The sequence below is a fragment of the Anabrus simplex genome, chromosome 4, assembly GCF_040414725.1.
Source record: "Anabrus simplex isolate iqAnaSimp1 chromosome 4, ASM4041472v1, whole genome shotgun sequence".
Lineage (NCBI taxonomy): Eukaryota > Metazoa > Arthropoda > Insecta > Orthoptera > Tettigoniidae > Anabrus > Anabrus simplex.
Genome location: NC_090268.1, coordinates 234,748,536 through 234,763,728, shown reverse-complemented (window position 1 = coordinate 234,763,728; position 15,193 = coordinate 234,748,536). Strand labels below are relative to the sequence as shown.

The following is a 15,193-nucleotide window of genomic DNA, read 5'->3' as shown; positions in this document are numbered from 1 at the left end:
TTCTTTAGGATTGATTTCTTCTACCAATTTTGCAGTTGCTTTCATTTTTGGTGATGTAGTTAAAGATTTTTTTCATTTGTTGCCTTATTCATTATCATGAGGTCCCCATAAAACTTCAGTCTCCTCTTACGTATGTTATTTGTGATCTTCTCTGACTGTCGGTATAGATCTTCATTTCTCCTCTTTCTTTTTACGAGTCCTAAGATCTTTCTCAAGATTTTTATTTATTTCTTCTCTACCTTCTCCATTTCCCCTTTAGGATATTGTTCTCTTGTTGTATCTGTTCTGCACTAATCTGTAGGCTAGCTACATCTTTCTGGCCTTTCCTTTATTTGCTTCTTTATCAAGCACATTCAGCTGGATCCATACACCAACATATTTCAATTTATTCGACCTCTTGATTTTCTTATACTTTGTTTCCAGATGCTTTTCTTTGTCATGTTTGTATTTCATGCACTCCGATTTTTCATGTGAGATCCTGAGTCCTGTTTTCTCTGTGATTTTGTATAATTTTTCAAGCATTATTTAGGCTTCTTCTTTATCTTTTGCTAGTAATGTCATGTCATCAACGAATGCTAAGCAATCCACCTTCGCACTCTGCTTCATTGTACTTAAATAGATTCCTTCTAACCCTTCTTCTTTTATGTTTTTTCTCAATGTTCTCATTTATTTTTCCAGAACAATGTTTAAGAAAATTGGTGATAGTCCATCTCCTTGCCTGACACCTGTCTTAATCTCAAAGGGCTCTAAGACTTCCTCATAAATTTTAACTTTGGAGATGGTTCCCGTTAGTGTTTGAATTATAATTGCCCTTGTTTTGCAATCAATTAAAAATTCTTGAATTATAATTGTCCTCATTTTACCATCAATTCCAAATTCCTCCAAAACATTGAAGAGTGCCTGCCGGTCGATGGAGTCATAGGATTTTTTGAAGTCAATGAAAACAACTACCGGTACCATGTTTCTATCTCGTATAACTCTTACCCTCAGGATGCATTTTAGACTAAAGATCTATCCCACACAGGATCTTCTTTCTAAAGCCCCCTTGATATTTACTTATTTGATGATCTACCTGTTCTTCTACTATGTTTAGTAGTGCCTTGGAAAGTACTTTATAAGAAATAGGTAATAGCAAAATTACTTGGTAGTTGTTTGGGTCACTGTGATCTCCTTTCCTATAGAGCAGATGTACAAGGGCACATTTCCAGTCCATAGGAATTTTTTCCTTTTCCTGAATATCACAGATTCAATTAAGTTCTTTGCTGCCTTATCTCTTCCAATTTTCCACATTTCAGCTACTATCCCATCTTTTTCTTTATATCCATGAGGCTTGGTGGTTTTGACTGTGGATTCATCTTTGTTGGCTTCTAAATTTTAGATTTTCCAATGGTACCTTGCAGTGTAAAAGGGTTTTGAAGTGATTAGCAATTCTCTTTATTACTCAATGCTAGTGTGCTGTCGTTTCTTTTAAAACAGAGACTTGGAATTTGGTATTGTTGTAGTTCTTCCTTAAATGTTCTGTAGAACTCCTTGTTGTTTTTTTGTTGTTGTTATTGTTATTATTATTTTCTTGATTCATTATGCCCAACACAGGAACAAATTTAGACTTATTTAGTACAATGTTTCTTCTCAGTTTCACTTCGTTCATTCACCAAGTTCCTTCCTCCGTTCTTTTGTCCATCCTGTATATTTTCTTTTAGGTTTCTTGCAAATTTATATTAGCTTACTAAGCTTCTAAATTTTGTTCTATCTTGAATGGTTTCTTCAGTGATACCAATCTCTTCTAGATCTATTATTATTATTATTATTATTATTATTATTATTATTATTATTATTATTATTATTATTATTATTATTATTATTATTATTATTGCGGGTTACTGTAGTCACGTCCTAGTTCGTGAACCATGGGCAACGGCTGAGTGGCCTAGTAAGTGGTCCTGAGAGTCGGGATACCAGTTGCTATGGAATGGGAGTGGGCATCTCGGACATATTCTGAGTCGTGGCCCTCCTTGTGCTCAGGCGGCTAGGACTATACAATTCACCGGTGGTCCATAACCGTTAGAGGAGAGATCCTCACTTGGACTATGTGCAAGTAGGGCAGCATCCTGCTTCATGAATTTACCGAGCTCAGAACACTTTAAGCAAGCCTCGGACCTATGGGAGTAATGGAGTCCCATTCCCATTTGACAGGCGAGGGACTCCTTGGAATCAACTTGGCGAACGAAATGGAATTCGATGGGGAGCTATCAATATTAATGGGGTTTATGGAAGAAAGAAGGTAGAACTGGCTGAGTCAGCAAAGAGGATGCTTCTGGATGTGCTAGGAGTAAGTGATATTTGGGTAAGGGGAGATAATGAGGAAGAGATAGGAGATTATAAAGTGTACTTGACGGGTGTTAGAAAGGGAAGGGCAGAGTCTGGGGTAGGGCTGTTTATCAGGAATACCATAGCACGCAACATAGTTTCGGTTAGTCACGTAAATGAGCGAATGATGTGGGTAGATTTGTCAGTTGCAGGAATTAGGACTAGAATTGTGTCCGTGTATTCACCATGTGAGGGTGCAGATGAGGATGAAGTGGACAAGTTTTATGAAGCATTGAGTAACATTGTGGTCAGGGTCAACAGCAAGGATAGAATCGTGCTAATGGGCGATTTCAATGCGAGAGTTGGGAATAGAACTGAAGGATACGAAAAGGTGATTGGTAAATATGGGGAAGATATGGAAGCTAATGAGAATGGAAAGCGTTTGCTGGACTTCTGTGCTAGTATGGGTTTAGCTGTTACGAATACACTCTTCAAGCATAAGGCTATTCACCGCTACACATGAGAGGCTAGGGGTACCAGATCCATAATAGACTATATCTTAACAGACTTTGAATTCAGGAAATCTGTTAGGAATGTACGAGTTTTTTCGAGGATTTTTCGATGATACAGACCACTATCTGATCTGTAGTGAACTAAGTATCTCTAGGCCTAGGGTAGAGAAAGTGAAATCTGTCTGCAAACGAATAAGGGTAGAAAATCTCCAGGATGAGGAAATTAGACAGAAGTACATGGATATGATTAGTGAGAAGTTTCGAACAGTAGAGAGTAAGCAGGTTCAGGATATAGAAAGTGAATGGGTGGCATACAGGGATGCTGTAGTAGAAACAGCAAGGGAATGCTTAGGAACAACTGTGTGTAAAGATGGGAAAAGGCGAACATCTTGGTGGAATGATGAAGTGAGAGCAGCTTGTAAACATAAAAAGAAGGCTTATCAGAAATGGCTCCAAACAAGGGCCGAGGCAGACAGGGATTTGTACGTAGATGAAAGAAACAGAGCGAAACAAATAGTTGTTGAATCCAAAAAGCAGTCATGGGAAGATTTTGGTAATAACCTGGAAAGGCTAGGTCAAGCAGCAGGAAAACCTTTCTGGACAGTAATAAAGAATCTTAAGAAGGGAGGGAAAAAGGAAATGAACAGTGTTTTGAGTAATTCAGGTGAACTCATAATAGATCCCAGGGAATCACTGGAGAGGTGGAGGGAATATTTTGAACATCTTCTCAATGTAAAAGGAAATCATTATGGTGGTGTTGCAAACAGTCAAGCTCATGGGGAGGAGGAAAATGATGTTGGTGAAATTATGCTTGAGGAAGTGGAAAGGATAGTAAATAAACTCCATTATCATAAGGCAGCAGGAATAGATGAAATTAGACCTGAAATGGTGAAGTATAGTGGGAAGGCAGGGATGAAATGGCTTAATAGAGTAGAAAAATTAGCGTGGAGTGTTGGTAAGGTACCTTCAGATTGGACAAAAGCAGTAATTGCACCTATCTATAAGCAAGGGAACAGGAAGGATTGCAACAACTATCGAGGTATCTCATTGATTAGTATACCAGGCAAAGTACTCACTGGCATCTTGGAAGGGTGGGTGCGATCAGTCGTTGAGAGGAAGTTGGATGAAAACCAGTGTGGTTTCAGACCACAGAGAGGCTGTCAGGATCAGATTTTCAGTATGCGCCAGGTAATTGAAAAATGCTACGAGAGGAATAGGCAGTTGTGTTTATGTTTCGTAGATCTAGAGAAAGCATATGACAGGGTACCGAGGGAAAAGATGTTCGCCATACTGGGGGACTATGAAATTAAAGGTAGGTTATTAAAATCAATCAAAGGCATTTATGTTGACAATTGGGCTTCAGTGAGAATTGATGGTAGAATGAGTTCTTGGTTCAGGGTACTTACAGGAGTTAGACAAGGCTGTAATCTTTCACCTTTGCTGTTCGTAGTTTACATGGATCATCTGCTGAAAGGTATAAAATGGCAGGGAGGGATTCAGTTAGGTGGAAATGTAGTAAGCAGTTTGGCCTATGCTGACGACTTGGTCTTAATGGCAGACTGTGCCGAAAGCCTGCAGTCTAATATCTTGGAACTTGAAAATAGATGCAATGAGTATGGTATGAAAATTAGCCTCTCGAAGACTAAATTGATGTCAGTAGGTAAGAAATTCAACAGAATTGAATGTCAGATTGGTGATACAAAGCTAGAACAGGTCGATAATTTCAAGTATTTAGGTTGTGTGTTCTCCCAGGATGGTAATATAGTAAGTGAGATCGAATCAAGGTGTCGTAAAGCAAATGCAGTGAGCTCACAGTTGCGATCACCAGTATTCTGTAAGAAGGAAGTCAGCTCCCAGACGAAACTGTCTTTACATCGGTCTGTTTTCAGACCAACTTTGCTTTATGGGAGCGAAAGCTGGGTGGACTCAGGATATCTTATTCATAAGTTAGAAGTAACAGACATGAAAGTAGCAAGAATGATTGCTGGTACAAACAGGTGGGAACAATGGCAGGATGGTACTCGGAATGAGGAGATAAAGGCTAATTTAGAACTGAACTCGATGGATGAAGCTGTATGCATAAACCGGCTTCGGTGGTGGGGTCATGTGAGGCGAATGGAGGAGGATAGGTTACCTAGGAGAATAATGGACTCTGTTATGGAGGGTAAGAGAAGTAGAGGGAGACCAAGACGACGATGGTTAGACTCGGTTTCTAACGATTTAAATATAAGAGGTATAGAACTAAATGAGGCCACAACACTAGTTGCAAATCGAGGATTGTGGCGACGTTTAGTAAATTCTCAGAGGCTTGCAGACTGAACGCTGAAAGTCATAACAGTCTATAATGATAATGTATGTATGTATGTATGTATGTTATTGTTTATTATTATTATTATTATTATTATTATTATTATTATTATTATTATTATTATTATTATTATTATTATTATTATTATTATTCCCACATACAAAAGCCACTTAATGACAAGTCAGGATGATAGCTAGTGACCCTGAATGATTTGCATGATACTTTATCATGCCGGTACATCATTACCATTAAACTGGTTCCTTTTGTCTTTGTTTATGAGAAAGTAGTGAGTTTCTTGTTCTCTAGGAATAGTAACATGATGTATACAGCTGGCAGTATGAGGAAGAGGGTGATTTCAATATCAGTGCTGAAGAAGATGAGGGAGTCATGTAGACGACGACAAGCGCAATTGAGAATGTGTATGAATTAGTGTAATATAGAGTAATGACTGAGGGCAATAATCTTAGAGTTAATAGTTTATAGTCAAATTTGGGAGTGAGACAAGGGTGCAAACTGTCTTTCATGCTATTTTTTATTTTTGCAAATAACATTTTTGACAGGAGAAGGGGAAAAACTCTGGAAGACATACAGATTCTTGAATTATTGCTTGATGACATCACTGATGAAGATGAGTCTGCAGAAAGGTCTGATGATGTCTAGGTTTTGTGAAAAATGGAAAAATGCTGGGCTGAGTGGCTCAGACGGTTGAGGTGCTGGCCTTCTGACCCCAGCTTGGCAGGTTCGATCCTGGCTCTGTCTGGTGGTATTTGAAGGTGCTCAAATATGTCAGACTCATGTCAGTAGATTTACTGGCACATAAAAGGACTCCTGCGGGACAAAATTCCAGCACCTCGGCATCTCCAAACCCGTAAAACTAGTCAGTGGGACGTAGAAACCAATAACATTAAAAATGGAAATGCTTCATTTAGTCAGAACCTGGGAAATGAAAAGGCGTATTCTTCTTCTTCACCAGATCTGAGATTGGATATGGGTTCAGATAGGTAGATTTTGAAGATGAGGAAGTTCATAACATGTTCATTTATTGGCCATGTCAGCATGCAAAGGAATACCTTTGGTGACTGTTGGATTCCATTCTCTTGCCGTTCTAATTCACATACAAAAACTTTGTTTTACCAAAATAGAGACCGAGCAAGATGACCGTGCAGCTGTGAGCTTGCATTCAGGAGATAATAGCTTCAAACTCCACTGTCAGCAGCCTTGAATATGGTTTCCATGGTTTCCCATTTTCACACCAGGTAAGTGCTTGACCTGTACCTTGGTTAAGGCCACGGCCACTTCCTTTCCACTTCTAGCCCTTTCCTATCCCATCATCACCATAAGACCTATCTGTGTCGGTGCAAGGTAAAGCAACTAGTAAAAATGAAAATAGGGCATTAAAGGTGACACTCAATTGGCTCAGATGGTGTCAGCTCAAATGCCACTCTATTTTACTCTGTTTTCTATTACATGGCTTATAGCCAATTGCAGTTCTAGGTTCATGCTGGTTGCTGAGGTTATTGATTACAAAATAACTTAGGCTAATTCAGTTAGTCAACACTTAAATGAAAGAGGCTAATAATCTTGGACAGGCAATTAATAACTGTAAATATGCTAATGAAAGCAGGAACTTGTCATGCAAACAACAAAAACATAAAAAGAAAAGCAAACACTAGGTATAAACTGAAATCTACTCTAAGAATAGTACACCGAGCAAGTGGCTGTGCGGTTTGGGTCACGTAGCTATCTGCTTGCATTCAGGAGATAGTGGGTTCGAACCTCGCCAACAGCAGCCCTGAAGATGGTTTTCAATAGTTTTCCATTTACACTCCAGGCAAATGCTGGGACAGTACCTTAATTAAGGCCACGGTCGCTTTCTTCCCACTCTTAGCTCTCTCCTATCCCATCGTCGCCATTAGACCTGCCTGTGTCGGTGCGACGTAAAGCACATTGAAAAAATAAGAAGAATAGTACAATTCACTTACACAAGAAATACAAAGTATAAATTTTAAATTACTGAGGAAGGGGAAGGGGATAACATGCTTTTCTTTTTGACAGGTGTAATTATTCATATCCCAAAAAAAAAAAAAAGATTAGTTCATTAAGAAAGAACTCTTCAAACTAAAGGTATTTGCAACTATTTACAAGAAATTTAAGCTTGAGACTTTTGATTCTGAAACATGGATCTACTTGTAAATGACTGGGTAAATGAACGTGTGTCTGGCTCCATAATTAAATGGTTAGTGTGCTGGCCTTTGGCCCAGGGTTTCCCGGGTTCAATTTCCAGCCGGGTCGGGGATTTTAACCTTCCATTGGCTTCATCAGTGACTCGGTGGTTGAGCGTGTGTACTGCCTTGAGCATTAGAATTCATCATAGTAGGCCCCCATCCTCGCAGATGTGCTGATCGGCTATACGGTGCTAACTCAAAAGTCCCGCACCAGACTTCTTCGGAGACCACACGTTATTATTATTATTAATGAATGTATAACTGATTTGTGTTAACTAATGAAACAGATGTTCAATTTGAGTCATATACAGAGAGAGGAACTTAGAAAGTATCTCCTAATCGAATGAACCATGAAAATACAAAAGGACAAGAACAACCTCTACATCTTTATACGGTACCGGTATTACAATTGTCTTCAAATAGATAGACTCTCTTCCCATCAATTGCAGTTCTCAGAGGTTATAAGGGATATTAGTCTATAAACAAAATGGAGTGCTTATTTTCTTAGGTATATAAGTTTGTCATATTCTTTCCTAAAAGAAAAAACATAACAGTCACTAAACATTTAGCTGAATTACTTCTTTACATTATTATTCTTGAACATAGGTTTTGTGATAAATTTGAAAATGGAGAAATACGTGGTGTATCGTTTACCTTCATCAAGCGCTTGCGGACTCTTGATAGTGGACTCTGGAAGTCTGTTAAATGCCCCCACCCCATCCTCCAAGCTCATGTTCCCACTCTCATTGTCCGTCCCCACTGGTGGCCCCCATATACGCATGAGGAATGGCTTTAGCTGTGTTTTACTAAGTTCAAGGTAAGCTGCTTCAAGATTGCCATGATTTGCAGTCAGAGAAGTTACAATGTCTTCTCGAGTGAAGTTGCCTCTTGACAGCAGGTCTGCATACTGGAATAAAGATAAGAAAAATAATACATCAAGAGTGATACTCAAGGGAGTTTCATAAAATCATAGTCAACAGATTTTTGTTGTTTCTCTCTAAACTTTATTATTTACACTACTTCTTGTACTTTCATTTATATATATATATATATATTGCTTTGTTAAAAGGGGACTGAAGATTAAACTACAAGCTGAGCACAGATTCACTTTAACATTATTGTATTGTACATCAAAACAAATGTTTCCAATGGATCTGTTACCAAGTTTAATATATAAAATGAAACCTCAAGCTGAGTATAGTAATGCTTTGAAAAATCTAATAATAGTAGAGGTAGTATTTTTCCTGAAATATTATTTAGCTGAAAATATAAAAATCATGCATTACTTTTGCCTGTATGTCCATTATCAAATCACATTTAGTAACTCCCTCTGGGGATCAGTAATAATTCATCACCCTTTAATTGTCTGGCTCCATGGCTAAATGGTTAGCGTGCTGGGCTTTGGTCACAGGGGTCCCGGGTTCGAATCCCGGCAGGGTCGGGGATTTTAACCATCACTGGTTAATTTTGCTGGCACGGGGGCTGGGTGTATGTGTTGTCTTTATCATCATTTCATCCTCATCATGACGTGCAGGTCATCTATGGGCATCAAATCATAAGACCTGCATATGGTGAGCCGAACATGTCCTCGCACACTCCTCGCACTAAAAGCCATTCTCAATTTCCATTTTTACCCTTTGATTCCAAGATCATGAGTTGAAACCCAACAGATGCAGACAAATTTTCAGGGTGGAAATATGTCCATTCAGCACTCCATGTCATGTCTGCATGTAAAAGATCTTTCGTAATACAGTCAGTGTTTACCCAACCAAATTAATTTAATAACTCAGCATTTGGTCATACAATAGACCTGCAATTTCTCTGCCACCTGATAAAGTAAGTGGTTGAAACTGATAGGCAAGCAGCCTAAATAGTGTCAAAGCAGAGGCTATACAGTATAATTAGTAACAAAAAACATATTTAAGACATGAAAAGGAACAAACAAGTGTCAAATCAAGTCATATATAAAACGGAAAGATTATGAATAGTGATACATAATAGGATAAACACAGTTGTGAAAAGATGAGACAAGATGAATGTGGAAACACAAATGGACAAAGAAAATCTCTGCCATCTTCAAATAGATAAGTTCTCTCCTCATCAATCCCATTACTTCTACATTCATTTCTTCTCAGCACCTGATAAGTTTGTTTCTGCATTTGAGTTTTATCAAGAGGGCAAGGATCAATGCTTGTGAAATGTGGACACTAAATAAAAATGAAAAGAACTGTCTTAAAGCCTTTGAGATGTGATATTATCATAAGATGATGAACATGATGCAGAAAAATAAGATGCCAAATGCCAGAGTTCTAGACACTGTGAATCAACAAATATCAATCCTGTGCACAGTCTGTAACCGTCAGCTTTTATGGTAGGGTCACACAATGCGCCATCACAATTTAATGAGAACTATGGTAGAAGGTTTCTTTGAAGGGTAACTCCTATGGAAAAGACCTAGAAATACACTCCTTAACATGTATGCTACTATTGTTGCACTGTTGACATTAAGCATGTGTGCATCATGAGTCACAGATGTCTCATACTGTACTTTGCTGGTGTAGTGATTACTTGGATTTGATTACTTGGACTTGGAAGACGGCGAGGAATTGTATACGTTTATGTGTTAATTTGGTATGTAATGTATTTATTATGGCTTCAAGATTGTTTCTTTGTCGTGGGTAAGATTAAAGCAAGATGTATTAGGAAACACCCTGTAGCACACGCGCCGGATCGGCGTGGGATATTTCCGGTTTCAGCATATTGCATCGATTTCGTAACTTCTCGATGCTTCTCAATGTTCTTTGTCAGCACTAATTTCTGGGCCCTAATTGGAGAAAATAAACGTAAGTGTGATTGGTAGGTGAATAAAAAAGTTTGGACGCTCATTGGTTGTTGTAAGGTTTCCTAATTTCCGGAGAGAAGCGTTTTGCTAGAGCCTTGCTCTTCCAAGGCGTCTTTTCTGTTTGACCAGTGAAGAGAAAGGTTGCCTTCTACAAGGTAACGGGTTTTCTTGGTGCCTCCACCAGGTAAGCACTTAATTTTTTTCATCTTTCAGGTATTTATTTTCAAATGTAGTGTTTCATTTAATTTCTCTCGCTGGAGCTTACCCGTGTTTTCCTTCAGCTTCCAAATTTTTTTAATGTGACTTAAGCTTTTCGGTAAGTTACGTCACATTTGTAAAGAGACAGTTCCCATTTTGTTGTTTTCATAAATTGTGTGTTCAACGCCTTTCGATGTAATGATAAAGTATTAATTTCCCTTTGGGGCTGTCTTTCTGTTCTATGTCATCCTAGAAGTATTCACTTTTAGTACAGGCACCTTCCTCAGAAGTGTTTTTGAGGAGGCTGCCTACTAAGGGTGCGCTGCACTAGGATAATTATCTTCAATGTTTTTTCCTCATTTTCTATGAATAGCCTTCTAACGGTATTATGTTACCTAAATTTTATTCCTTCTGTCACTTTTATGTAATTTAAACATTACGCCATGTGTGAAATGTTCTGACCTAAAGTTGTATGAAGTAGAATCACTGAATTGGGACCTTCTGGGTAATAATTATAATTATTGTTTGATTTATTTCCGATTTTAAAAGGTGTAATTTTGTGGATCATTTGAGCTTTCATTTCAATTTAATTTTAAGTAAACTATATTAATTTTGAATCATCACTGACTTTGCTTCTTCAGCAATGCCAATACCTTCCACCGCCTGGATATGGTTCCTAGCCACCTTCCACACTATCCTTTCTTAGCCGTCATGTTTGTTAACCTGTTTGTTTAGATTTTAATTTCGTGCAATTTATTATCATTCCTCCTTGCGTTAAAATATGTTTCTGTGTAACAATGTGTTTGCACAGTGGTAGCAGATGTTATTATAAACTATTACTTGTAACCTTACTTATTAGGAAGTTACCAAGAACCTACTATGCTGGCGTAGCAGGGGGAGAGGTGATACTCCCACGTGGTGCGTCCCAGGTGGCGGATAGGGGGGTCCTAACCGGCTTGCCGGCGGACTTAAGGGAAATAAAATACCTCTCGCGGACCAAACACACTACCCTCTGTGGGTGGGGGACGCTCATGCAGAATACACCCGCGGTATCCCCTGCCTGTCGTAAGAGGCGACTAACAGGGGCCCAAGGGGCTCACAACTTGGGAGTGTGGATTGGTGACAACGGGGCCCTTAGCTGAGTCTTGGCATTGCTTCCACTTACTTGTGCCAGGCTCCTCACTTTCGTCTATCCTGTCTGATCTCCCTTGGTCAACTCTTGTTCTTTTCCGGCCCCGACGGTATTAGAGCATTCGAGGCCTAAGGAGTCTTTCATTTCACACCCTTCGTGGCCCTTGCCTTTCTTCTTCCGTTACTTCATCTTTCAAAGTGACGGATCCCTTCTTCTTTTCTCTCTCTGCTTACCCCCTGTGGGTGGGGAACGCAGATGAATAATACACCCACGGTATCCCCTGCCTGTCGTGAGAGGTGACTAAAAGGGGCGACCAAGGGATGATTGAATTAGAACCATGAAACCACTTTTGATTCGTACCATCACGCGGGGAACACTATGGGTTGCTTGTACTTGCGAGTTGTACCACTATATTCGGTACGAAATGGGTGTGTGATTAGTAGCAGCCTGGCCGGGGGGTTTCCAGTACCCGTGCGTCGTACCCATGTGAGCAACACCGCGGGTCTGGGCGTTGCCTGTGAGTTGTACCACTATAGGAGCGACACCGTGGGTCTGCGTTGCCTGTGATTAGTATCCACTATGTGAGGAAAACCACGGGGCCCGTGGGACCGGCACCCGTGACTAGTACACCTAGGTGAGGAAACTCATCGGTTTGTGTTAGCTATGAGTGGCTCCATTGTGTGAGAAACACCATAGGTTTGTGTTACCTGTACGAAGTACAATACTTGTGAGTAGTACCACCTTGTGTGGAACACCGTGAGTCTTCGCTACTTTTGATTAGTACCCCAACATGACAAATACCATGGTTCTACTTTACTCACGACGTGTACCATTCTGTGGGGCCTTAGACGTGGTTTTTGTACCCCTGTAGACATCAAGCATCATTGTGCTTTATGAGTGGTCCCTTGGTCAGTAATACTATTATTTGTGATCCTTTTTTGAGTCTGATCCACTGTTTTTGTTTGTTTGTTTGTTTGTTTATTTTATTTTCTGTTGGGTTTATGTCCATTCCTTCATTCTTCATGACATTTTTTATTTTATTTTGATCAGTGGATGAAATTGAAATTTTTGTTATTTCATTTCGTACCATTAGGGGCCGATGACCTCGATGTTAGGCCTCTTTAAACAACAAGCATCATCATTATTAGGAGGTCTGGTATGCATCATGAGGCACATGTGACTTGTGCTACGGAAGTAGTTCTGCGAGCTGCTGGTGGATGGCAAAAGTATATTACTTCGAAATAGTGAGATTGGCAGCTGCAGGTCATGTCAAGTTTTCACATTCCTCAGGAGGGGGATCCACCAGTGTTTGCTTTAACGGCAATGATCATTGAAGTTCACAAGTCACTTGTGCCTCACATAGCACAGAACAGTGCATTAACATCCCTTTCTATTATCCGCACACTTTATCTTGGTGCATTTGTGTACGGGGGTGAGGAGTAAGGAGGGAGCTGTCCCGGCATCGATAGTGCTGCCTGGTGCTGCTAACTGAATGAAAATGAAATCTGAATTGAATCGAGAATATGATCGATCGATATGAAATTTCTAAACCGTTATCATCTTAAACCAACAACTATGTCACATACACATTATATAACATTATAAAACATTTCTCGATGCGAATCTTGTTTCTAGCATGAATTCTATACTTTGGCTTTGTTGTGTAAACAACAACAGTACTAGTACGTAAAGTGTACGCCAGATGTCGCACAACGATGCTTAAGTGATTCATAGTTTGTGTTTCAAAGGTTGCCAGTACGAATCTCGAAGATCGCCGAGGTCGACCGATTCAGCACTAGAGTGTAAATGCAGCAAGATAAAGTGTGCGGATAATACATGCTGGTAAAGGTTGATTTATATGAGTATAAATGGGTATTTAGAAAACAATAAATGAACATATTTATTTGATTTATAATAAAGGCGCCGACCTTGTGGTGTAGGGGTAGCGTGCCTGCCTCTTACCCAGAGGCCCTGGGTTTGATTCTCAGCTAGGTCAGGGATTTTTACCTGGATCTGAGGGCTGGTTCGAGTTCCACTCAACCTGCGTGGTTACAATTGAGGAGCCATCTGACAGTGAGATGGTGATCCTGGTCTAGAAAAACCGAGAATAACGGCCGAGAGGATTCATCATGCTGACCACATGACACCCCATAATCTTCAGGCCTTCGGGGTGAGCAGCAGTCGCTTGGTAGGCCAAGCCCTTAGGGGCTGTTGCACCATGGGGTTTGGTTTCATTATTTTTAATAATAAAGGCACTGCACATGAATTTAAAATAATATTTTTAAAATAGTACTGTTCTCTATTTAAACCTAATTGTCTATATTTTTCACTGATATCAAAGTCTGGCTCCATGGCTAAATGGTTAGCCTGCTGGCCTTTGGTCACAGGGGTCCCAGGTTCTATTCCCGGCAGGGTTAGGAATTTTAACCTTAATTGGTTAATTTTGCAGGCACGGGGGCTGGGTGTATATCGTCTTCATCATCATTTCATCCTCATCAAGACACGCAGGTCGCCTAAGGGAGTCAAATCAAAAGACCTGCATTCGGCGAGCCAAACTTGTCCTTGGACACTCCTGGCCCTAAAAGCCGTACGCCATTTCATTTTCACTAATCTCAAAATTCTCTAAAATATTTACACTCATGATTTCAATAATTTTATTATTATACAATGGAAATTTTGATTTTGAACACAATAAGTTCAATGTTAGAATTTATGAACTTTGTTAAAAAATCTAATGCACATGAATGATTTGTTTTGGCATTCCTCACAGTACTTTGTCACCTGCTTTGGTTTCTTCTCAGTGCCTTTTGATGTGCCACATTCTCGCCGAGTTATATAGCAAACTACACATCATCTTCGAACTTTCGTGGCTGGTCCTTCCATCTTTAATAGAGTGCCAAGCAGTAATCAAGGCCATTTCAATGTTAACTTCTAGGGCAATTTTCCTGCACCATTTTAATCCTTCTGTAGACCTGAATAATATGAAGACATTTGGTCGCTGAAGTTGACTTTCTTTTTAGCTCCACTGTAATTGAGAACAGGGAGAGGCTTCCTGACAGGTTCACTCTGTTTTTCTTTCCAGAGTCTACTAGACAGTCACTATGGCTTGGCAGTGTTGAAAGAATTAGAACAAGTCAGTTGTCAAGCCACTTGATAACTCGAGTACCGTGTTGACACATCTTACCCACCACCTCTCCTTTCTTCATTTTCTGTTTCACTGTCAAGAGTAGTTCACATCTATTGCTATGAAGAATAACACACACAAATGTTTAGTTCCTCAGAAGTTCTTCTGCCAGAGGTACACTGGTTTGGAAATTATCAGCACAGAAGTTTTGCCTTCATTTAGAATCCACATAGGAGCTCCATTACAACAGAATGAGTATGACCCACTCAGCTTTCACTCACACTGGATTTTCCTGCATAGATTTTGTTCTAACTATAGTCTTCTTTGGTACACAGTTTATACCCTTTAACTCCATATATGTGAGTTTTGTTAGGAATGTACATTCTGAAAACTAAAAGGCCTCTCCAAGGAACCATAGTTTCATCTATAACCATTTCTTTCCCCATTGTCAAGGCATTCTCAAAATTTTGGTTTAATTTACCAAGGAGGTGTTGGATTCGACAGAGACAATCGCCTGGTTGATGGTTAGCTTCATTGTCTGCAAA

The 15,193-nt window shown here is 39.6% G+C and overlaps 1 protein-coding gene across 6 annotated transcripts in view; it reads right to left on the bottom strand.

Moving 5' to 3' along the window:
• The window catches only part of LUBEL (Linear Ubiquitin E3 ligase), a 371,419-nt gene that overhangs the window by 63,675 nt on the left and 292,551 nt on the right, over positions 1-15,193 (bottom strand). For all 6 annotated transcript variants that reach the window (XM_067145436.2, XM_067145435.2, XM_067145441.2 and 3 more), the window contains one exon: positions 8,007-8,259. In XM_067145436.2, coding sequence (XP_067001537.2) covers positions 8,007-8,259 — 253 coding nt within the window. The remainder of the gene's footprint in view (positions 1-8,006; positions 8,260-15,193) is intronic.